General features: G+C 41.3%; 1 protein-coding gene across 1 annotated transcript in view; it reads right to left on the bottom strand.

The window, feature by feature from the left end:
- Window positions 1-24,215, bottom strand: part of APBB1IP (amyloid beta precursor protein binding family B member 1 interacting protein) — a 191,392-nt gene that overhangs the window by 119,677 nt on the left and 47,500 nt on the right. Inside the window, exon 2 of the mRNA XM_077490997.1 lies at window positions 466-537. Within this exon, the coding sequence (XP_077347123.1) occupies window positions 466-537 (72 nt within the window). The remainder of the gene's footprint in view (window positions 1-465; window positions 538-24,215) is intronic.

Below are 24,215 nucleotides of genomic sequence, written 5' to 3'. Positions count from 1 at the left end.
CACCCGTGTCCTCTACAGGCCTTTCCTCTTCACATCTGCTTTATTAAGCATGTGTTGAAATCAGAGGGTTTTCGAAACATGCAAGTTCTTGCAACAAGATTAAAATTAGTTTTAAAATCTTTCACTTGTTCACAAAAGCAACAGCATGTGTTGACATTTTTTGGATTAGGCCTTGAAATATTTTGGATAGACTTAAGAGAGTAAATCTCTTTTTAGCGGCACAGAAATACAGCTGTTCCTTGCAGTTAGCTGTAATGATTTCACACCGACTGTTCCTCTCACAATCTGGAGAGGAGGCAGAGTGGACCAATTTTCTTTTTCCTTTGAAATGTCTCTACATTGACAATATTTATCCAGTCTGGAAAGTTTTGTGGAGCAGCTAATGTGAAGGGAAAATAAATGAGGGATTTTCTTTTGAATGGGCGTCTTCAAGTTGTGTGGCTTTTTTGTATTAATATGACTCACCTGTGTTAAGAGGTCCATCTCACCCAGCAGATTGCTAAACATTTCATCGATTTCTTCACAGGTTTGCTCCATCTGCAAAATAAAGGATATGCTTGTTCATATGTTGTGTAAGACCAAGCCTTTTCTGGCACTTTTTGTTTACAAGTTTAAATCAGTATTTTTTGCTAGAAAATTACTTAGAACCTCCAAACATTATATATATATATATATATATATATATATATATATATATATATATATATATATATATATTTTTAGCAGAGCTCTTAGGGAATAAAATGATGATTTTTACACATTTTTACATCACACAGTATTTTCTTAGTGTTTTTTCAATCGCTTTTTTTTGAGAAAAAACATATTTTGATAAACTAAAAAACAAAACAAAAAAACCCCACAATATATACCCCATTTTTTTTGTATAATATGAAAGATGATGTTAGGTCAAGTAAACACATACTTAACATGCCACATTTTAAAATTGTGCATGCTCGTGGAATGCCAACAAACTACGATACTTAAAAATCTCCATAGGCAATGCTTTAAACACCTGTACAGGTTACCTGTTTAGAGTTACAGAGGAGGTCTAGTTACACAGTAAGGGAGGTTGAAAAAAGACACATCATGTGTGTGATTATATGTCAGTATTACATTTTATATTCCTGTATGTTACGGTCGTTCAGGTGCTTATCTAATAGATTTTTTAAACTATCGATGCCCCACCCACTGAAACCACTGCCTGTGGAAGGGAATTCCACATCCTTGCCACTCTAATGCCCTGTACACACGACCGGACTTTCTGGCAGAAAAGGTCAGACGAAATCATTCTGTCGGACATTCCGATCGTGTGTGGGCTTCATCTGACTTTTTCTGTCTAAAATTCTGATGGACCTAGAAATAGAACATGTTTCAAATCTTTCTGCCGAAACTCTGCCGAAACCAGTTCCAATCGAGAAAAACACTCGTCTGTATGCTGTTCCGATAGACCAAAAACGACGACGAACTACTACTGGCTATTGAACTTTCTTTTTCTAGTCCCGTCGTATGTCACGTTCTAAACAATCAGACTTTGATGTGATCGTGTGTAGGCAAGTCCGTTTCAGCGGAACTCAGTCGAAAAGTCCTTCGGAGTTCAGCCCGCATCATGCCGCGTACACACGACTGGAATTTCCAGCAGGCTAGGTCCGATGGAATCAGTCCGTCAGACAATCCGATCGTTTATGGACTAATCCGATAATTTTACATTAAAAAAAATCAGATGGACCTAGAAATAGAGCATGTTTCAAATTTGTCCGACAGACTCAATTCCTATCGGGAAAAATGTTAGTCTGTATGCTGGTCAGACGGACCAAATACGACGCAAGGGAAGCTATTGACAACTGGCTATCGAATTTCCATTTTTAGTCCCGTCTTACGTCATCACGTTCAAAACGAATGGACTTTAGAACGGATTTATTCAGTTTGTGTGTGGGCAAGTCCGTTCGTTCGGAAGGTCCATCAGAACTCTGCCGAAAGTCTGTCGTGTGAACACAGTCGGACCTAGTCTGCCGGAAAGTCTGGTCCTGTGTACACGGCATTACAGTAAAGAACCCTCTATGCAGTTTAAGCTTTAACCTCTTTTCTTCTAATTTTAATGAGTGGCCACATGTCTTATTAAACTCCCTTCCGTGAAAACGTTTTATCCCAATTGTGGGGTCACCAGTACGGTATTTGTAAAATCATATCTCCTCTCAAGCGTCTCTTCTCCAGAGAGAAAAGGTTCAGTGCTCGCAACCTTTCTTCATAACGAATATTCTCCAGACCCTTTATTAGCTTTGTTGCCCTTCTTTGTACTCGCTCCATTTCCAGTACATCGTTCCGGAGGACTGGTGCCCAGAACTGGACAGCATACTCCAGGTGAGGCTGGACCAAAGTCTTGTAGAGTGGGAGAATTATCGCTTTATCCCTGGAATTAATCCCTTTTTAACGCATGCCAATATTCTGTTTGTTTTGTTAGCAGCAGCTTGCATGCCATTGCTGAGCATATCATCTACTAGGACCCCCAGGTCCTTTTCGCCCTAGATTCCCCCAGAGGCTCTGCCCCAACTGAGTAGATTGCATTCATATTTCGTACATTCTGAGTATTCCCTATTTATCACCACCCTCTGAACTTGCCCTTGTAGCCAGTTTTCAATTCATGTACTCCCCCTCTGGTCCATGCCAACGGACCTTACTTTGTACAGTAAATGTTTATGGGGAACTGTGTCAAATGCTTTTGCAAAATCCAGATATACCACGTCTACTGGCTTTCCTTTATCTAGATAGCAGCTCATCTCCTCATAGAAGGTTAATAGATTGGTTTGGCAAGAACGATTCTTCATAAATCCATGCTGATTACTGCTAATGATACCACTCTCATTACTAAAATCTTGTATATAGTCCCTTATCATCCCCTCCAAGAGCTTGCATAGTATTGATGTTAGGCTAACTGGTCTGTATTTACCAGGGATGTATTTTGGCCCTATTTTAAATATTGGTGCTACATTGGCTTTTCTACAATCAGCTGGTACCATTCCAGTCAGTAGACAGTCAGTAAAAATTAGGAACAATGGTCTGGCAATTACTTGACTGAGTTCCCTAAGTACCTGTCTATTTCTAAGTCTGTCCTCTGTTAGCCATGAGGGTGCTTCCTGTGATGTGTCATGAGGACAAACACTGCAGTTTTGGTTACTGAAGCCCCCTGAGTAGACGAGGAGAAGAATAAATTCAATACCTTCGCCATCTATGGTCTGTCCTCCCTTTTTTACTGCTTATACACTTAAAGAATTTATTGTTATTTTTTTTGTTCTCCTCCGCTATGTGTCTTTCGTTTTCTTTCTTAGCCACCCTAATGGCACCCTTACATATCTTGTTGCATTCTTTGTAAAGTCTGAATGCTGATGACAATCCCTCAGCCTTGTATTTTTTGAAGCCCTTCTCCTATGCTTTTATATGCATTTTTACATTGGAGTAAAGCCATCCAGGACTTTTGTTCGCTTTTTAAAATTTATTTCCCAATCGAATGCACTGGCTAATGGCCTTATTTAACGTGCTCTTAAAGCAAACCCATCTCTCCCCTATGTTCTTTGTTTCTAAGATTTTATCCCAATATATATCTTCTAGCAAGGTTCGTAGTTTAGGGAAGTTGGCTCTTTTGAAATTCAGCGTCTTTGTGTTCCCCTTATGTTTCCTATTTGTGTGATTTATACTGAAGCCAATTGACCTGTGATCGCTGTTTCCTAAATTGCACCGAATTTCCACATCCGTGATCAGGTCTGTATTGTTGGTAATCAGTAGATTTAGTAACGCCTTTTTTTCTAGTTGGTTCGTCTACCATCTGACCCATGAAATTGTCCTGCATGACATTTAGGAACTGGCGAGCCATAGACGAATGTGTGGTTCCCTCTACCCAGTCTATGTCTGGATAATTAAAATCCCCCATTATGATTACACTTCCCATCCTTGCTGTTAATCCAAATTGTGATAGGAGGTCTGTCACCTTCTCTTCCCTCAGGTTAGGGGGCCTATAGCATACTCCCAGTATTATTTTCCCGTTAGCTTCATCCCTTTGGAGCTCTACCCATAAGGATTCCACCTCCTCCCTAGCTCCCTTATCGATGTCATCTCTCACATTCACTTGTACATTCATCTTGATATAAAGGCATACCCCTCCCCTTTTTACTCTCTCTATCCCTGTGATAAAGGGACTACCCTTGAATGGTTGCCAGCCAATGATGAGAGCTATTGAGCCAGGTCTCTGAAATTCCCACAAAATTTTAATCCTTCTCATTCAACCGTATTTCTAGTTCTATATATAGAACAAATCAGCGCAATAATATAAACCCCTGTCAAAAATAGCGGCTGAACACCAAGGGTCAAAATTCAAATACCTAAACCGAAAACATATATAAAGAAGATGCAGCGCTAAATTACACTAATAAAAGAATATTAAAATAGAATAAAACATAGATAGTCCATAGATCAATAAACAATCCAAAGTGTCTTCAGTGATGGACAAAATATTTGCATGCAGGTGACTTTGTGGGATAATCACACCTCCACCACTGCCATCCTCTCTGCAGTCAGTGCCTCATGACAAACATGGTATTCTACCCAATCCCTGGCGCCTGGCCTCACCTCTGAGTATTGAAAGTTGCTCTCAAATCCTGGCAGGTTCCCTTTCCTCTGAGCATGCTGCCGGAGGGTGGGGTGGGTGGAGCCAAAGCACTTGGCGTCAAGGAGACAGGTCTCGGAAACACAGGACAAGTACTGTCAGTGAGTAAATCGGCGATGCAGCGGCCTGCCCCCCTCCCCAGGCCAGTTTGCCCCACATGGCTGTGTCAGTTTCATGCTGCTGAGACAGCAGCGTATGCGCCATTGGCTCCCACTGCTGTCAATCAAAGTCTGTCAGCCAATGAGGAGAGAAATGGGGTGGGGCCGGGCTGTGGCTCCATGTCTGAATGGACGCAGGGAGCTGTGGCACTCAACAGGAGGGAGGCGCCAGGAGAGGGACCCAAGAAGAGGAGGATCTGGGTTGCTCTGTGTAAAACCACTACAACAGAGAAGGTAGGTATAACATGTTTGTTATTTTTAACTTTAGTATCACTTTAAGTTATTACTAAAACCAGTAATAACTGAATGTAGAAGCAATATTTTAATATGATAAAGAGTAGATAAGTTTATATAGACTTAAAGATACAACAGGCCCTTTGAGGGCAAGCATAATGCTGATGTGGTCCACGATCAAATTGAGTTTGACCCCTGTAGAGGATGGATTGGGGAATGGGAAGAGGTAATAGAATTTGGGCCACTGGGACTGGCTTATTAGTGGGGTACTATAGCGACTGGGACAGTTATTCTAATGTACCCAATCTTTTGGCCCCTACAACTATGGCTGGCAGACTTAAGAGCCCACCCACAAACATGGGATACCTGGCCATATCGATGGATAGCTTTAGTACTTTAGTAAATGAAAAAAAAAATACAGATCCTTTGATTACATAACAAGTGGGTAACAAGTACGCTTTCAAAAAGGCTCCTGTAAAATCTCAGGCTTTAAGAAATTCTACTTCCCCAAAAAAAAGCACTATGAGGTTGTCATACTTCCCACATCCTAATCTTATTTAATGTAAAGGCATGCGAGACCAAAATATATGTGAAGGAACAGAAAACACATATGTTTCTGGTAATCTGCATATGGTGCTGCATGCCTTCCTTATATTTTTGCATTTTCTTTTACATTATGAAACCTTTTATGCTTATTATATTTACCCAGGGAACTCGATATCTCTGATCACAATCGCCGTTCAGTAAAGAGGTTTAGGAAAACGCCTGGGCACCTGCATTTGTTAATCTTAAAATTGATCTTCCCTTAAGTATGCAAGGATGGTTATTTATATGTGGGCTCAGAAAGCAATCATTCATAACGCTGCTTTGTTTGAAGAATGTCTTTCTGTAACTGTTTCTGTGATCAAAGACAAGCGGAATTGTAGAAAGGAGTTATTGGCTTACCAAGTATCTATTACCACATCTGCTTACTATTACATGTTAATATTATTGTTATTATTTAAAAAAATGCCACCTCATTTCATGCATGCATTTCAAAACAACGCAGAAGATTGCTGAACATGCTTTTCTTTTTTTGCTTACTAAAGCAGAACTTAAACTAAAATAGGTCCAATTTACTTTGCCGGACAGGCATTAAGAAAGGATGGCGAGGTCAACAGAGTGAGTGTAAACTTTTTTAAGATGTGACAATCAAGTCCTGTAATGCTTTTATTTGGAGTCACATGACCTGAAACCAGCATGTTAGGTGACCCAAGGAAATATGTAATGTGTTTTTGCCATGTGTGCCATGATCAACAATCTTCATCCCTTATGAAGAATTTACCGATGTCAGCACCCTAGGATACTACTGCTGAGCATTTTGATTATTCAACCTGGAACCATTGCATTATCTTAGGAAATGCTTATGTAGGTCATAGATGGCTTTATTTTTCCATTAACCACTTCACCTCTGGAAGGTTTTACCCCATTCATGATCAGGCCATTTTTTACTATTCAGCACTGCGCTACTTTAACTGGTAATTGCATGGTCATGCAATGCTGTACACCAGGGGTCTCCAAACTTTCTAAAGAAAGGGCCAGTTTACTGTCCTTCAGACTTTAGGGGGCCGGACTGTGCCCAGTGGGAGTAAACAATACCCGATTTTTTTGTAGCAGAAATAATTGGTGTCAGTGGGAGTAATAGTGCACCATTTTTATTGTTAGTGGAAGGAATTATGCCTCATTGTGGGTAACAGTGGAAGGAATAAGGCCTCGAGGGCCAGATAAAGGCAAACAAAGGGCCATATCTGGCCCCAGGACCGCAGTTTGTAGACCACTGCTGTACACAAACAAAATTGATATATTTTTTTCCCCACAAATATATCTTTCTTTTGGTGGTATTTAATCACCACCGTGTTTTTCTATTGTTTTGCTATAAACGAAAAAAAAAGCATACATTTTGAAAAAAAAACAATACTTTTTACTTTCTGTTATAAAACATATCCAATAAAAAAAAATCTTCTTAAAGAGGAGGGCCAGCTTTATAATTTTTTTTTTAAAGTCAGCTGCAAACAATGTAGCTGCTGACTTTTAATAAGCAGACTTACCTGTCTAGGGGCGCCCGCGATGTCGGTCGCCTGAGGCTGACCCGTCCCTCGGCTCTCGGATCCTGGCGCCGCCATTTCAACGAAGGGAAACAGGCAGTGGAGCCTTGCGGCTTCACTGCCCGTTTCCTACTGCGCATGCGCAAGTCACGCAGCGCTTTGTGAATGGGGCGCGCTGTGTTCTGGGACACACAGTTCCCAGAACACACAGCGCCCCATTACCCAGAAGATGCCGCATGGAGGAGAGAAGAGCGAAGATCACCGCGGAGGAGGAAGAGGCAGATTAGGACGATATGCCTAGCAACAGGTATTTCTGTTAAGTTTAACAAAAACATTTTTTTCATTTTTTTTTTTTTACTGATTTTTTGCTACATTTTTATGTATTTTTGTTTTTCAGGGTGGCCATCCACTTTAAGTTCAGGCCAAAATGTATTCTGCTACGTCTTTCTGAAAAAAACAAAAAAATCTTCTTCCTGTGCCATATTCACCTAACGACAATCAGCTTTATCATGCTGGGAAGCTCAGAAAAAATACATGGACAATCATCTCAGTTGGATTGTATATGAAATGGTTTGATCACGCATTGAATTTACACATTGGTTAAATGTGAAGGTTTTATTGGTTTAATCCATATATTTACACACAGGTGCAGTACTGAATCATTATTGATTGTAATACACTATTGTAATATTGATTTTAATATACTGATGGCGCTGGCCGGGAAGGAGTTAACCCACCCAATTATACTGATGTATTCCTCCACCGTTCCATTCCTATGTATCAGCTGGTGCCAATACACAATGCTTCTAATATTAGGGAGCAGGAGGCTTTCTCTCAAGAAGCAGTGATGGTGCCTCAGTGGTCAATTGCTAGGCCAACACTGTCACCCGATGAGGAGGATTATAAATCAACATACCTCCCAACTTTTTGACATTGTTCACTACACACAATGTACTGTAGACAAATGCCCTGCCACACCCCAGTTATATGGACTATGAATAATTAGTAAGCAAAAAATGATGGGTTATTTGCAATTACTTATCCCTTATTTTGGCTTTTCCAAATAACAAATGCAATAATTAGGAGGTTGGGTAATTGGTTTAGCGTAGTATAACACTTTTGGTAGTTAAATAGTTTGACTAATATAGAGCTGTATACATCATCAAAAGAGGGAAACGGGGACAAATAGGGACAAAGTGATTTTGGTTCCAAAATAAGGACATTCCCTCCAAATGAGGTTCAGTTAAAGTGGTAGATATGGGTAGGACAATTATGTTGAAACAAATTCCAAAAACTAAGCAGCACCCAGTCCAGCTAGTCAATAGACATGTGCACTGCCGAAAAAATAGTTTTGATTTCTTTTTTCTTTTTTTTTTCTTTTTTGGGTTATTCATTATGATCGAAATTAGCATTTTGGCAAGATTAAAGTGATTGTAAAATCTCATTCTTTTTTCCTTAAAAATAACAAGCATGTTATACTTACCTGTTCTGTGCAGTGGCTTTGCACAGAGCAGCCAGAAATCTCCTCTTCTCGGGTCCCTCTTCTGTGCTCCTGGCCCCAACCCCCTGTCGAGTGGCCCCACAGCAAGCAGCTTGCTATGGGGGCATCCAAGCCGAGTCACAGCTCCTTGTGTCCATTCAGATACAGAACCATGGCCCGGCCCTGCCTCATCTCTCTCTTGATTGGCTAGCTGGCTTTGACAGCAGCGGGAGCCAATCAGGAGGGAGAGTCTTGGCCATCCTGCTGCACCCAGAAGGCTGCACCCAGAAGGCTTTTTATATTAATACATAGCATGCATTAAGAGAAAAAACCTTCTGACTTTACAACCCCTTTAAGGGGTATTTTCTGTACTTGCCAGAAATATACATAGCCTTAAAAAAGAAAACGAATGGCGCCACTAAATTTGTGAAACTGATAAGCTGAAATATATTAAATTTTTCTAAAATTTTGGTTTAGTTATTCTTTAAAGCGGGAGTTCCGCCAATTTTTTTTTTAAAAGTCAGCAGCTACAAATACTGCAGCTGCTGACTTTTAAAATAAGGACACTTACCCGCCCAGCGCGCCCGCGATGTCGGCACCCGAAGCCGATCTCTCGATCGTCTCTTGGGTGCTGCCGCCGCCATCTTGGGTATGGGAATCAGGAAGTGGAGCCTTGCGGCTTCACTTCCTGGTTCCCTACTGCGCATGCGCGAGTCGCGCTGCGCAATAAGGATGGTCCCCGCTGTCTCTGGGATCCGTGTGTTTCCCAGCAGACAGCGGGGGACCCGCGTAAATATCCGCAGATTCTGCGGATATCTATGCTGGAAGTGGGTGCAAATACCTGTACTGTACAGGTATCTGCACCCCCCTCCCCCCTGAAAGGTGCCAATTGTGGCGCTGGGGGGGGGGGTTCCAATGAGCGGAAGTTCCACTTTAGGGTGGAGCTCCGCTTTAAGTGAATAAACAAATGTTTTCACTGCAAAGTGTTAGTGCTTATTATGTAAGACCTCTAAGGTCTATGGATACATTTATGCAAAGTCAGTATAAAACAGTGGGTTACATCCAGCTACATAGCAAATAGTACTACAAGTCTTATACAATCTTCCAAAACCTGCCCATGCATGTTACAGTCTAATTGTGCTGTGAAATATGTTTGTGCTTATTCCTGCTCAATAACTAGTAGTAATAGTAATAATAATGTTGGGTGTCCTAAATAGGTATGTTTATAAGTATTTTTCTTTCTTTCAAGGACCAATAGTCCAAACTATAGGAATTATAATGATCACAGGGTGACCATGTAGAAATTGTGGAGGATGTGGGTACATCTTGTAGGAAACAAAGTAACACAGAGTCATAAATACCATGTAGTGGTATCAGTAGCTGGACAATGCTGTTAGATATCCAGTCTATTAAAAGCTTAGTGTTAAACACAATAAGGTGTTAACTGACTGATGTTAGTGTTTTTATGGCTTTGACTTAGTTGCATGTTAAAATATTGTGGTTTTAAAAAGACTAAAATTTACACACCAATCTGGTATAACCCTTTCCTGTGTGTTTTCTTGGAGTCCTGATAGATTGAGCCAAGGAGGAGACCAAGTTGTGCACATTACAGCTCCTGTGTGCACATAAAACTGCTAGAAGTTGTAGACCATGTGCTGAGGGCCTGAATCCCTCCAGTGAGATACAGAAGTTAACTGACAACTGAACAGCAGGACCCCTGTTGCATTATTACTGGGACTGGTGAGAGGACACTACTGCTATTAACCTGTTGCTGCTAGCAGAGACTGAACACTTTTGGACTGGCCATCTAACTAGCAGCATTATTTAATGCATGCAGACTTTACTTGGACTGTACTCATGTGTGTCACCATAAAGACTAGGCCCCAATGCTAGCCAGCTGAAGAACTAGAGCTAAAGACCGCTCACTCAGATAGCTACTTTACAAGAACTTTGCCTACTGTCAACTGTAAGAGGTACCTCTTTAGAGAGTCTTAAATTGAAATACTGCATTTTATGGCACCATGGTTGGAAAGCGAGAGTAACAACATGAGGTTGTGCAAATTGGCAAGATGTCTCTTCCTATCCATCTGCCTACCCAGACTACTAGTTACGACCACTGTTAGTGGAGAACGCATATTTGACCCATCTGCTAGTTCAGGGGTCTGATATCTGAGGTGAGTGGTTTGGTTAGCTGGTGGTGCAAGCTCTGATTAAGTTTGCACTATAGGAATATCTGTGAGCACTCTTACCACCACAGAGGAGAACGCTACTATCAACTTTTTTTCTCTTCCATGTTTTAATTGCTGTCTGTGTTCCCATTGAGATTCCCCCCTCCTGTTCTGTTTGACAATCATTTTTTACAAAGTGATGGGAAATCTATCCAATGTGGGCACAGTAGTAAAAGCCTGGTTACTCCGCTAACTTTTTTTTCCCTGTGTCCCTTCTGGACATACTGTATTTTCCTTTAATTGTTCTTCACTTGCACTTCTAAAGCAGACAGTAAGGACATTGGACCCAGATCCATTGTACCCCTCCTGGCTCTTTGCTGCAGAAGGGAAATATGCAACAATCAGGAAGTCTTCTACATTCTGGAACTTCATCTCTGAATGCACAAAACCCTCAGCGCTGATACCAATTGGTACACCGTTAAGGCCCTTCCAGCCACAGGCTGCCATAGACTTTGACAGGCTGCCTGCAGCAAGGCTGCACACTGCACCTGTCCAACTGGGGCACACTAAAACACTTAGAGGAAGGCACTTTAGCTGGGCGACCCTGTGGGTGGGCAGGGCCTACTTGCCCTGCACGTGAGGGTACCTTTCCTCATGTATTTGCCCAGAATCAGGCGGGCCCACATTCATGTGAAAGTCAACATTAAGTCTGAAACCCCGGCCATATAAAATAGAAATGAGCCAAATACTGTGTGCAGTAGTTAATTACACAGTCCCTCTGTAAAACATGTTGTCCCATGTTACTAAACACCTTCCTCGATGTATGTTACATTTAGGATGGCCACTCCAGAGCCTGAGCCCTTTCCACCAATCCAGCGTACCTCTGCCACTCCCAGTGAATGGGGCCACAAAGAACACCATGCATGGACCTCATTCATGCACTAATTTACCTCCTTCACTCTTCTGTTCTATGCAGCAAGGTATATATCTCCATAACGTGGGTTCGGCCCTAGTTACTTTTGGGGGACCAACTGCCAGGGAGAGAGCCAGGTCACTGACCCCCTTCCTACCAGAGGACCTGTCGCCCTCAGAAGGTACCTTCCTGACAAGTTGCTATACACTTCTCACCAATTTCTGGTTACCCATGGCAATTGATTTTCAACTCTTCTCTTCTACTGAATTAAACCTTCGTAGTGCCCTTGTTATTGTACCCCTATGTGCTTGTTTACAGGCCTTGTTCTTCTGATATGCCACTGACCACCATGCACCCCTTTGGTGACTAGGCATGCAACAGTTAACAGCTTTACTGAAGATTCAGCAACAAAGTACAACAGCCCACCATACATAAAACAGAGTCCAGTCCTAACTAACTAATGCGGGCTGCCCAGGCTCATACCTACCAGAGGACCAAAGTCCATTCAGCAAACGTCCAGTGATGGTAAGTTTTTAGTCCAGGGAGAATCCCTAGCAGGGTGACCCAGAAGGGAGCCACATGCTCCAGTAGGACTACATGTTGCAGCAATTCTTCCTCTGCAAATCCCATGTGGAAGAGAGAGAGCCCTCCCTGGTATTTATGTGGATTACAGCAGTGGGCAGGACTCAGAAAGCCCGGGAAAAGAGTCTAGACACAGTTAACTCCTTCCCATTTCAGGCAGCCTTTGTAACTACACAGTTGCACAGTGCAATGCATACAACAGCAGTAAAACATTTAATGACACCCCACCAGCACCTACTGTACTTACTTGTGTGTAAGGGGCTTAAGTGAACAACAAATAACAAAAGAATACTTACCCTTTCTCACTCTATCCAAAACAAAAAAAAGGCTTTTAGATGGTCAATTAGACATGTGCAGAACCAAACAAATTGTTTTGTTTCATCTTATTTCGATTATTTATTTACATAAATTAAATTAATTTAATTTGTTTTCAGAATTCATTAAATTTTTTTCGAATTTGAAATATTATATTCTATTCTGTTTGAATTTTGGAAGCTGGTTATATTAATTCTATTCTTTTCTTTTTTATTATAGCTAATTATATTATTTTATTTTCTATTCTAGTATTTTTTTTTATTCTATTCATATTCAAATTCAAATTTATTCTATTTGAATTTTAGAAAATGGTTATATTCTTTCTATTTTATTGTTTTTTTAACTCTATTCTATTCTTTTCTATTCAAATTTGAATTGATAATTTCTATTTTATTCTACTCTATTGTTTTTTTCTATTTTATTCTATTCTATTGTTTTTTCTATTCTATTCTCTTCTATTGTATTCAAATTTATTCTATTATAGATTTGAATTTCAGAAGATCTTTATATTTTTTCTGTTTTACTTTATTCTGTTCTATTTTATTTTTTATTTTATTCTATTCCTATTCTATTTTATTCTGTTCTTTAATCTTACATTTTTTTGTGTTTTACTCAATTTATTTATTTTCTATTCTATTTGTTTCTATTCTATTTGTTAATTTTTTTTATTCTTTATTTTGTATTCTGTTCTGTTTTACTCTGTTATATTCTATTCTTTTATTTTATATACTATTCTTTTATATTCTATTCCATTTTTTCTATTCTATTTTACTCTCTTCGTAATTTCAAAAACGATTCAAAGTCGATTAAAAAAAACTATTTAAATCCATTCTTCACCCCTCTTCCTTCCGGGGCCGCAAACTGACTGGCCGGAGTCGCGTGACGTCACTCCCACGCATGCGCGCAGGAGCCACCTTTAACGGCATGACACGAGCTAGAAACTCTGGCTCATGCGCAGAAGATATCCCTGTATGGCGATTTGCAAATATCTCCTAGACCGTGCAGGTAAGCCTTCAAGCACCTACAGGTAAGCCTTAGCCTGGGTTCACACGATAACCCGCTGCGGAATGCACAGGAGCACTGTGCGTCCCTGTTCCCCCGTTTCAGGGATGAATCAGGGCCGATTCTATGACTGAATTCGACCCTGAAATGGAGCCAAAGATACACACTTTTTTTGCAGTGCGATCCGCAGCCGCCCCGGAGATATGTGAACGGGCTCCATAGGGAGCCAGTCAAATTCTCCTACTATGCGAATTAGATGTGGGGAAACGCACATCTAATTCGCATAGGTGTGAACGGGGGCTTAATCTAGGCTTACCTGTAGGTTAAAGTGGTTGTAAAGGGTTTACAACCACTTTAAGACTATATTTGACTTTAATCCAGAAGTATGTTTTACACTTTGCCTTCACATAAGGAACATCTGTAAAAGACATTGCATTTCCTTAACATATAATGTATTTGATGATTACCATGTAAAACCCATGTCCTACTCAGTGTTGCCAACCGCCCATATATTCACGGACAGGCCATAAAAAAAGGCTTTTTTTCGGTGCCCGTGAAAGCCCGTAGTAAGGGAGAAGTGCCAGTAAAAATGTTTGCAACTGGATCGGGTGAGAACTGCGCATGCGCGCGCAGTTCCGGAAATCCCAGAGACAATCCGATCCTGATTCCACACTGCCTGACCCGCCCACGCCCACGCCCACTGATGAGGATTGCTAGGAGCCGTGCGGGCTGAAGGAGGAGCCTGGGAATGGAAAGTTGAGGAGCCAGCAAGGGCTGGCAGCGGCAGTGGCACCAGTGACCAGCAACACCGTCCATAAGTAAAATGGACAGCGCAGACCTGGCCTGTCAGACTCACCCCCTGGCCTGGACAGACAGACAAAGCCCTGACCAGTGCCACTGGCCAGCACTGAGCACACCCTGGCTGTAGCCCCCTTGAATAAATTATGAAAACATGCACACAACTTGTGACCTGCTGTTCTTACCTAAAGTGCAAACAGTGCTTACCGTTCTACCAGATAATTAATAAAGTGTCTTAATTTAGTGAATACAATATGAGTCATATTTTATTCACTAAATTAAGACACTTTTTATTGATTATTTATGTTGTACAATCTCATCACTGTCATTTTTGTTTGGTAACTGTTGCCTGTGCCTGTCTGTGGCCATCACATAGCTAACAGCCAAAGTGACCAGTGGTTTTCTTAGGATTTTGGACCATCTTATATATTATTACAATAATTTTCATTTCCAATTTTGACTAAATACTATCACTGTATACATAAAAAATGAATAATGGATAAATATATTAAATGTTTAATGATAAAATAATAAACTCTCACTAACGTGACCAAATGATATATGAGTAAATGGTGATATATATATGAGGAAACACATAATTCATGGAAATGAAAATGATTGTAATAATATATAAGATGGTCCAAAATCCTAAGAAAACCACTGGTCATTTTGGCTGTTATCTATGTGATGGCCACAGACAGGCACAGGCAACAGTTACCAAACAAAAATGACAGTGATGAGATTGTACAAAATCATTGTATACAATCTCTGTCTTGCTATATCCTGTATCCTGACCACCTCCTGTATCCTGTCTGCAGCCTCTAACCATCTCTTATATCATGTCCGCAATCTCCGACCATCTCTTGTAATATATCTGCAGTCTCGGACCATCTCTTGTATCATGTCTGCAGTCTCTGACCATCTCCTTTAGCATGTCTGCAGCCTCTGATCATCTCCTGTATCATGTCTGCAGACTCTGACCATCTCCTGTATCATGTCCACAGTCTCTGGCCATCTCCTGTATCATGTCTGCAACCTTTGACCATCTCCTGTATCATGTCCACAGTCTCTGACCATCTCCTATATCATGTCTGCAGCCTCTGACTGTCTCCTGTAGGATAAAACCAGAGCCACCAAGCTGGAGCCATTTGACTGAGCCCTGCACGGTGCACCTGAGAGGAGGTCAGTGACACCGCCACCAGGCCAATCTGAGGGGGAGTCACTGATGTAAGGGGGCACTGATATAAAGGGTTCCCCCCTATATTAGTAACCCCCCTTACCTTAGTGTATTCCCTGTATGGAAGGTGGTCTCTGCTCCCCAGAGTGCCCCCCACATCAGAGGGTTATAATAACCTGACCTTCATGTCAATGCAGAAATATGTTTTTTTACTTTTGTTAAACTTAAACACATTGCTAATACCACTAGATATATGTTTATAGTTTAAATATTGATATGTGCACTGTTTAGTACTGAAAACTGTAATTTTAGGTACTTTTTTTGCAGTGGCAGTAAAAAATTGGTTCCGTTTGTACATTTTTGGCATCCTGCCAGTAAATTTTGCTTCGGAGGGTTGGCCACTCTGGTTCTACTCCCAGGACAGCTTTTTCGTTTATAGCCTACTTCATAACCCAACTTTACTTTAAAATGATGTAGCGGTGTGCTGCGAACAAAAGGCAGGTTCCAGAACAGATGGTCAGTAAGTGTCGGTTCACACAGCTGAAACCCGATTTACAGTGCAACTTTGCAAGAAGGTTTGGAGGTGACTTTAGCGTGACTTTGCGCAACTTACAACACAACTTAAAGTTGCCTCCAAGACAGGCGACTTTGGCTGGGGCCAATTACAGAATAATCAGCTCTGTGGGAGGGAGGGGGTTGCCTGGGTAAATGTGGGAAGTACCTGGGTAAATTATTTTCTTTTTCCTGTAAAGTCGCTTCAATATAGATGGAGATCTGACTAGGAGGCAACTTCCATTGAAATCTTTGGGTACAAGTTGCCTAGAAGTCACCTTGAAGTAGTACAGGAAACTTTTCTGAAGTCGGAGCAACTTCAGTAGTTTACATTTTTTTATTGATCCTATCATTATTACTAATACAAGTATAGTATATTAGTTCAAAAACTAATATACAATGTTTATTATGTATTTAGCAAAAATATACATTTCTTACTGAATATTTGCTGCCTCTTCTTGTGGCCATTGTGAATGTTGGCATGTGAAGCCCAATTGAGATCTCTTCCTGGATTCGTTTTGGAGAGGTGCATGCTGGGTAACCACCATGTGCCTCTCCATCTCGCGCATGCGCAATTCACCGGCCGCAGCGCAGATTTTTTCGAAACTTGCCATAACAAGGAACGACGACGGAGGAAGGTCCCTCCCCATTGTTATGGCAACATCACAGTACTGCCCACAGACAAGATTCAAGCACTTCAAGATTGTGATATAGAAATGCACCACCCCTCACCAGACCCTCATAAGACCCTGGTGTCCTCCCTGGACACTTAACACTTGATCTCTGCTGTATTCTGAATCCACTTCACCGTATAGGCCCACATCCCAGGAAGTCACCGCTTTATGATGACTGCAATGCCTTACTCTGGTGACTCTCCAGGCCAGGTCCATTACAACCAAAAGTCCATGAGAGTTGGATTCCCTGTAGAACGGGCCCAATGGACGGGAAACAAAGAAGGGGACAAATTAGATTACAGCAGTTGGTTCTCACAGCTCTACTCCCATAGGACTCTCTCCCCGAGGACGATACTCAGATATTTATATCCACTGAACACAGGATATGACACATCTGTTAAGTAAGAAGTTACACATGGCTCAGCCCCACAACAATAAGCCTGAATATTTAAAGTAACACTACACTAGAATTACAGTAACATTGGCACAATAACAATAACTTAACAGCAACCAATGGACAACTGCCTACATGGTTGCATTATGCCCCATACACACGGTCGGACATTCCAACTACAAAATCTGTTGGATTTTTTCTTGTGTTGCATACACACGGTCGCAGAAAGTTGTTGGAAAATTCGATTGCTCGGAACGAGGTGATGTCAAACACGTACGTCGGGACTATAAACGGGCCACTAGCCAATAGCTTTCATCTTAGTTTATTCTGAGCATGCATGGCACTTTGTCCGTCGGAATTGTCTACACACGATTGGAATTTATGCGATCGGATTTTGTTGTCGGAAAATTTTAGATCCTGCTCTCAAACTTTGTGCGTCGGAAAATCCGACGGAAAAAGTTCGATGGAGCCCACACACGATCGGATTTTCCAACAACATGATCCGATCGTTCATTTTCCGTCGGAAAATCCGACCGTGTGTATGGGGCATTAGACTTGACAAGGCCCTGCGAGTCCGCGGATATCAATGTAGTAGCACCAAGTCCTATAGTGATTTCCAGCTTCCTGAGCGGTACCTCAAGTATTAGTAATTCATGCTTGCATTGTGCCAAACTGAACCAATGTATATATGCAACGCAAACAACTCCTGGTGAACAGTTTTGAGAAAAAGCCCCTATCAGCATAAAATTAAAATAAAAAAAAGAAAACCCCCAAAATATTGCACCTGATACAAAAGTCCACGTTCATCATTTTTGAAAGGCAACCTCTGCAGCAAAAAAAAAGTTTACTATGTAACGGAGAGCAACTAAAACTAACCGCTGATCTGAAATCAATCACAAAATAAAATTAAAGACAAAAGCCCCCAATAATAGCAAAAAAGGCAGCAAATGGTTGAAATGTCCAAAAAGCTAACAATTATAATGAAAGTACAGTTTATTACCTAACGTTAATCTCTCTGCAGTTTGTCAGCTTTCCCTATCACAGTTTCCACATTACTGACCCTATGGCAAATGTGTCTTTCCCTATATAGTGGAGGCTGGCACATCCAAAAGACCTCCCTTTGGACCTTCTAAGCCTGATGGTCATAATTGAAAGGCCATGCCAGATATTCTGGTTTTAAAAAGAAAATCTCCATGACAAACCTTTCATAAATTCACTGGAAACACAACAGAACCTGAATCTAATCCCTAGACTATGATAGAAATTAAGGTAGCAAGAATTGGTAGGCCCAAATCTGCATATTATTAGATCAGATGGGCAATGTTTACAAAAACAGGCAGCAATAGGTAAGCATGTGTGAGCACCTCAAACTATAGGAAGCAATTTAAAGGAGAATTCTTCAGATTAACAGTAAACATGTTTACTAGCTGACTTGTACAGCACGAGCCATGTATTTATTATAACCAACAATATGGTTTTTATTTTGTTGGTGAGAAAACGCCTGCAGCTGAAAGGGGTGGATAACAAGCCACCGGCATTGTACAGTGCTTGTAAAACCACATAGTAGGTACCACAAGTATCAGTAGGGTGTGCCCTCTGATTACGGAAGAGCTGTTTTCTTATGCTGGGGTGCCATCTCCACTTCTGCTATTTGGAACGCTAAAGATGTGAATGTACTTTTTACTAAACATGAGTACATAGGGACAAGGTGGGCAGTTTACATAAACTCAAAAATACAAATTTTGTTCCACACTACCCCCCGCCAATCCCTATAATCTAAGCAGCCGTATTAGATACCCCCAGGTCGCTAGAACTAGTGTCCCCATTGGAAAATTCCCCCTCTATTACTTTTCTGGGGACAACCTAAAATTTGGGGTTTTCTTTTAATTTCACTTTCAATGATAATGGTAAACAAGACAAATAAAAAGGGAAAATCTCCCTAATGGGGACAGACAGCAATTCAAACCTAATAGGTGTTCTAATACCTCTCCACCCTATCCAAAACTGAAAAAAAATGTTTTCCTTTAGTTGTACTTTAAGTAAATACAACATATCTTTATAAATGTCAAGAGTGCTCAGTGCTCAGATAAAGAGAAGCCTCTGCCACAGACTTGCACATGAACGTTTGAATAAAGTCTCTGCCACAGACTTGTTGTAGAACACTTGTAGTAAAGTCTCTGCCACAGACTTGTTGTAGAACACTTATAGTAAACTGAAGGATGTAGGTAAATGTAGGAAGCCCTCATACGGTACCAGTATCTTGCAGCCGGTCTGGCGATATCATACAAGTGTAGATTCACTTGGGGTCTTTCAACTAAGCCTCCAGGTTCTTTCTGAGAAGCCAGCCTTCAGTGTGGCCTTCCCCTGAAGAGTCCTCCCCTGGTTGCTTCTTCAGTTGCTGGGCTTCTCCACAGATGAGACGGCCCAGACCACCTTCAAATTCTCCCTCCAGTTACTTTGCCTCGGGCTAGCCAGCCCCGATACTCAGAATCGGATGGATCCGCACCCCAGGCCATGAGGGCCATGGGGGCTGGTCAGGAGGACCACGACCAAACAGACAGAAAGATCTTCTGGACCGGAACTCAGAAGCACGTGATGTCAGTACCTTAAGTACCCTTTACCAGAATGCACAGCAGGATAGCACGCCCACTGGGTTGGTTCCGAGAAGGAATGGTACTCAATGTGCCCAGCTGAACTGCGTTCTCACACAGCGCCACCTATGGCCAAGCAGAACACAGTGCAATCCAGCTAAACTGGTACTGAAACCATAATTTGGAATAATTAAACCCAAAACCAAACTGCGGTTCTTGGAACGTTAAATAGAGAAAAACACATAGCGCATGCTCTTCAGGAGCCGGCGCTACATATATATATAAAATGTACATTATTAAACACTTTTCCCCACCATGTAGAAATGATCATTTCTACTACATAGCCAACAGCTGGAAGAAAAAGTATAAAGAAACTTGTGGCTGCTAAAGTGAATGTTTTTGATGAACAAAGCCACGTGATCACCATATATGAGTAGATTTTTAAATTCAGCGCTTAGGACCTAAACTATAGCTGCTGCCATACCCCAATTCCTCACCAGAGGTGGATACTGTGAAAGTGATTAAAAAGAGGTATGGGCGACGCTGCCTAATATAAAGGTGTAATAGGTGTGCTTGTGCAATGCACAGCCCCTTTAAATAAAAACATATATAAAAAATGTGCGGCAATAGTGAAATCAATCACATGCATTGAATCTGTCCAACACAAATAATAAAGTGAAGTACCCTATACATGAAAATTCATATATGCAGAGACATGTAAAGATGAAATACATGAAAATGAACTTAAAAACAAAAAAAGAGTTAACACTGTCCTTTTAAAAGATATTAGATTTTTAAAGTTACATACACATATATCCCCTCAGGGAACTTGCTCCATCACAAAGTATATGTAACCTTTAAAAGCTAAAGTGCATAATGGATCAAACAGTACATCTACTGTATATTGTTTATGTGACCTTAAACGTACGTGTGACCTTAAAAAGCTAAAGTGTATAACGAATCAAACAATACATCTGTGAAAAAACAGCAACACATTCTGTCTTTTAAAAGTCCATATGAACAGTCCCAATTCCAAAGTGACTTGCGCTTTAACCACTTCAGCCCCGGAAGAATTTACCCCCTTCCTGACCAGGCCATTTTTGCGATACGGCACTGCTTCGTTTTAACTGACAATTGCACGGTTGTACGATGCTGTACCCAAACAAAATTTACGTATTTTTTTACCCACAAATATAGCTTTCTTTTGTTTGTATTTGATCACCTCTGCGGTTTTTACAAACTATGTTTTTTTACTTTCTGCTATAATACATATCTAAAAAAATACCAATAGGCATATATTGATTGGTTTGTGTAAAAGTTATCATGTCTACAAACTTCAGGATAGATTTAAGGACTTTTATTTATTTTTTATTGTTTTTACTGGTAATGGCAGCGATCTGTGATTTTTAGCAGGACTGCGACATTGCGGCGGACAAATCTAACCCAAAATGACACTTTTTTGGGGACCAGTGACATTGTTACATTGATCAGTGCTATAAAAATGCACTGATCAATGTAAAAATGATACTGGCAGGGAAGGGGTTAACACTAGGGGACGATCAAGGGGTTAAGTGTGTTCCCTATTGGGGACCAGTGACATTATTACATAATGGCAGCGATATGCGATTTTTAGCAGGACTGCGACACTGCGGTGGACAAATCTGACCCAAAATGACACTTTTTTGGGGACCAGTGACATTGTTACATTGATCAGTGCTATAAAAATGCACTGATCAATGTAAACATGACACTGGCAGGGAAGGAGTTAACACTAGGGGGCAAGCAAGGGGTTAAGTGTGTTCCCTGAGTGTGTTCTAACTGTAGGGCTGATGGGCTCCCTGGGACATGACAGAGATCACTGTTACCAATCACAGTACACAGTGGGAACAGTAGATCTCTGACATGTCACTAGGCAAAATGGGAAATTGCCTTGTTTACAGTTCCCCGTTCTGCCTCTGTTCACAGCGATTGCGGGTTGCCGGCAGACATTAAGTCCATGGAACCCACGGGCGCGCTCCTGTGGCTCACGGCAGGCAAGTTCCTGCTGTCCTTGCACGGACCGCCGTACAGGTACGTTGATTCGCGCAGGAGAGCTGACCTGCTGAAGTATATTTGCGTGAGCTGGTCGGCTAATGGTTAAAAGAAAGCCAAAGTTCATACAGATAGGTCTACCCATGAAGGGGGGTTCTCACCATCACTACAAAGACATAACATTAAAGCCTTGTACACACGATCGGATCTCCCGCAGACAAAACCTCAGACTTTTGTCCGAAGGGCGTTGGCCAAGAACTTGTCTTGCATACATACGGCAAGGAATTGTCAGCCAACAAACACAAACGTAGTGACATACTAGACGTACTATGAGCCGATAAAGAGGAAGTTCAATTGTCATGCACCACCCTTTGGACTCCTTCTGCTAATTTCGTGTTAGTAGAAGTTTGAGGAGTGTTGATTCTCGCTTTTCATTTTCGGCTTTTGAGTTTGTTTCAGAACTGCTGTTCGTCAACCAGCCATGTTGCGGAATTGGAGGTGATAACGTGTAATTTATTATTGGCCTTGGAGTTATTGCTTTTAACCAAGTCCAGTCCAGAAACAGGAAGATTTCTTGGACCAAAAATTGGTTGCTTTATCAATTGTGACCAATTACGTCATATACCTTTGCTGCAGGAGCTCCAGGAGAATAATCCGGATGATTTTTAGAATTATCTCTGGGTGACGGACCCCTGCTTTCACCAACCCTTGGCATTGTTGACCCCCTATATTAAGAAGCAGGACACATGCATGAGGCTTTTATTTTATTTTTTGGTTGAATAATGATTTTATTTGGTATTTATTTTCGGATGCATGTGCAGACCCTGTATCTTAGCTTTGTGTCTTTCCTTGCAGCTCCCTAGTTGTGCTTGTCCCTCTTGAACTCTCTCTCAGCATGGTGCACCAGTACCTCACGGCTCCCTTCACAAACTGACCCTCTTGAAGGGTTGAGGTCCGAGCTCTAATTCTGACTACATTATGAAGCTCGCAGACACCCGAGCCATTAGTGTGCCTGCTTCTCCCAAAAACTGGCATAAACCACCATTTTACCGAGTAGCGCGGGGTCACCCTGCTAAAGTTTTATCAGTGAGGTTGCCATAGCAGGAACCTCAGTGTAAGCTGTACGGTCCAGAGGAAGTTGCAGAACATGTGATTAGTTATAGGTTACTCCATGCAATTATGGAATGCCAACTGTGAATGCCTGGTTAGAATTGTATGTACACATTGTATTTTTTCTGCCAACTTTCAGGTTTTACTTCCTGGTTTTCTTTAGAAAAACACTTTGTACAGATAACGATGAATTATCTGCAGACAGACAGTCTGACAAAGGCCCATTCTCTAGAACTGGTCTTGTGTGTAAAGCAGAACTCCAGGTCTTATACTATAGATATACACAGAGGGTAAGTAATATTGTGCACAACGTTTACCTCCATCCCTTCAATCCAGAGATAATTGAGTGTAAATTTCAGCTAGCTCACAGTGTACTGCTCCACGGGCATCCCACTATTGTTAAAATCCCCATATCTTTCCTTTCTTTTTCCTTTATAGAGTTTAGCGTTTTCTCTGGGATTTTGCTGCCTTTCACGGTTTTGTTGGCATCAATTCGGCCCGGCAAGGTCAGGGAAGAATGGGCAGACTGGTTCAAAATGATAGAAAGGTAACAGTAATTCAAATAACCACTTGTTACAACCAAGGTATGCACAGTAAACAGAATGCGCAACACATCAAACCTTGAAGCAGATGGTCTACAGCTGCAGAAGACCACACCAGGTGCTACTCCTGTCAGCTAAGAACAGGCAACTGAGGCTACAATTTGCACAGGCTCACCAAAATTGGACAATAGAAGATTGGAAAAACGATGCCTGGCCTGATGTGTCTCGATTTCAGCTGCGACATTCAGATGGTAGGGTCAGAATTCGCCGTAAACAACATGAAAGCATGGATCCATCCTGCCTTGTGTCAATGGTTCAGGCTGGAGGTGGTAGTGTACAGTTGGTCCCCTAGTTACAAACATCCGACTTAAGCCTCGTAGACACGATCGGATTGTTCGCCAACAAAACCATGGAATTTTGTCTGAAGGGCGTTGGCCCAAACTTGTCTTGCATACACACAGCCACACAATTGTTGGCCAACAATTACGAACGTAGTAACGTACTACGTTGTTTTTCAACTCTTTAGCGCCACCCTTTGGGCTCCTTCTGCTAATTTCGTGTTAGTTGAAGTTTGGTAAGTGTTGATTTGCGCTTTTCATTTTGTGCTTTTTTTATTTTAGTTTTTGAATGGCCATTGGTCAACCAGCCATCTTGTGGAATCGGAGGAGATAACATGTTATTTATTATTGGCCTTGGAGCTATTGCTTTGATATTATTTTTTTGGTTGAATAATGATTTGATTTGGTATATCTTCCA

The sequence above is a fragment of the Lithobates pipiens genome, unplaced genomic scaffold (genome assembly GCF_037356315.1).
Source record: "Lithobates pipiens isolate NorthernLeopardFrog02 unplaced genomic scaffold, aLitPip1_a1.2 Scaffold_19, whole genome shotgun sequence".
Classification (NCBI taxonomy): domain Eukaryota; kingdom Metazoa; phylum Chordata; class Amphibia; order Anura; family Ranidae; genus Lithobates; species Lithobates pipiens.
The sequence above is the reverse complement of the archived record's forward strand: the minus strand, read 5'-3'. Positions and strand labels throughout refer to the sequence as shown.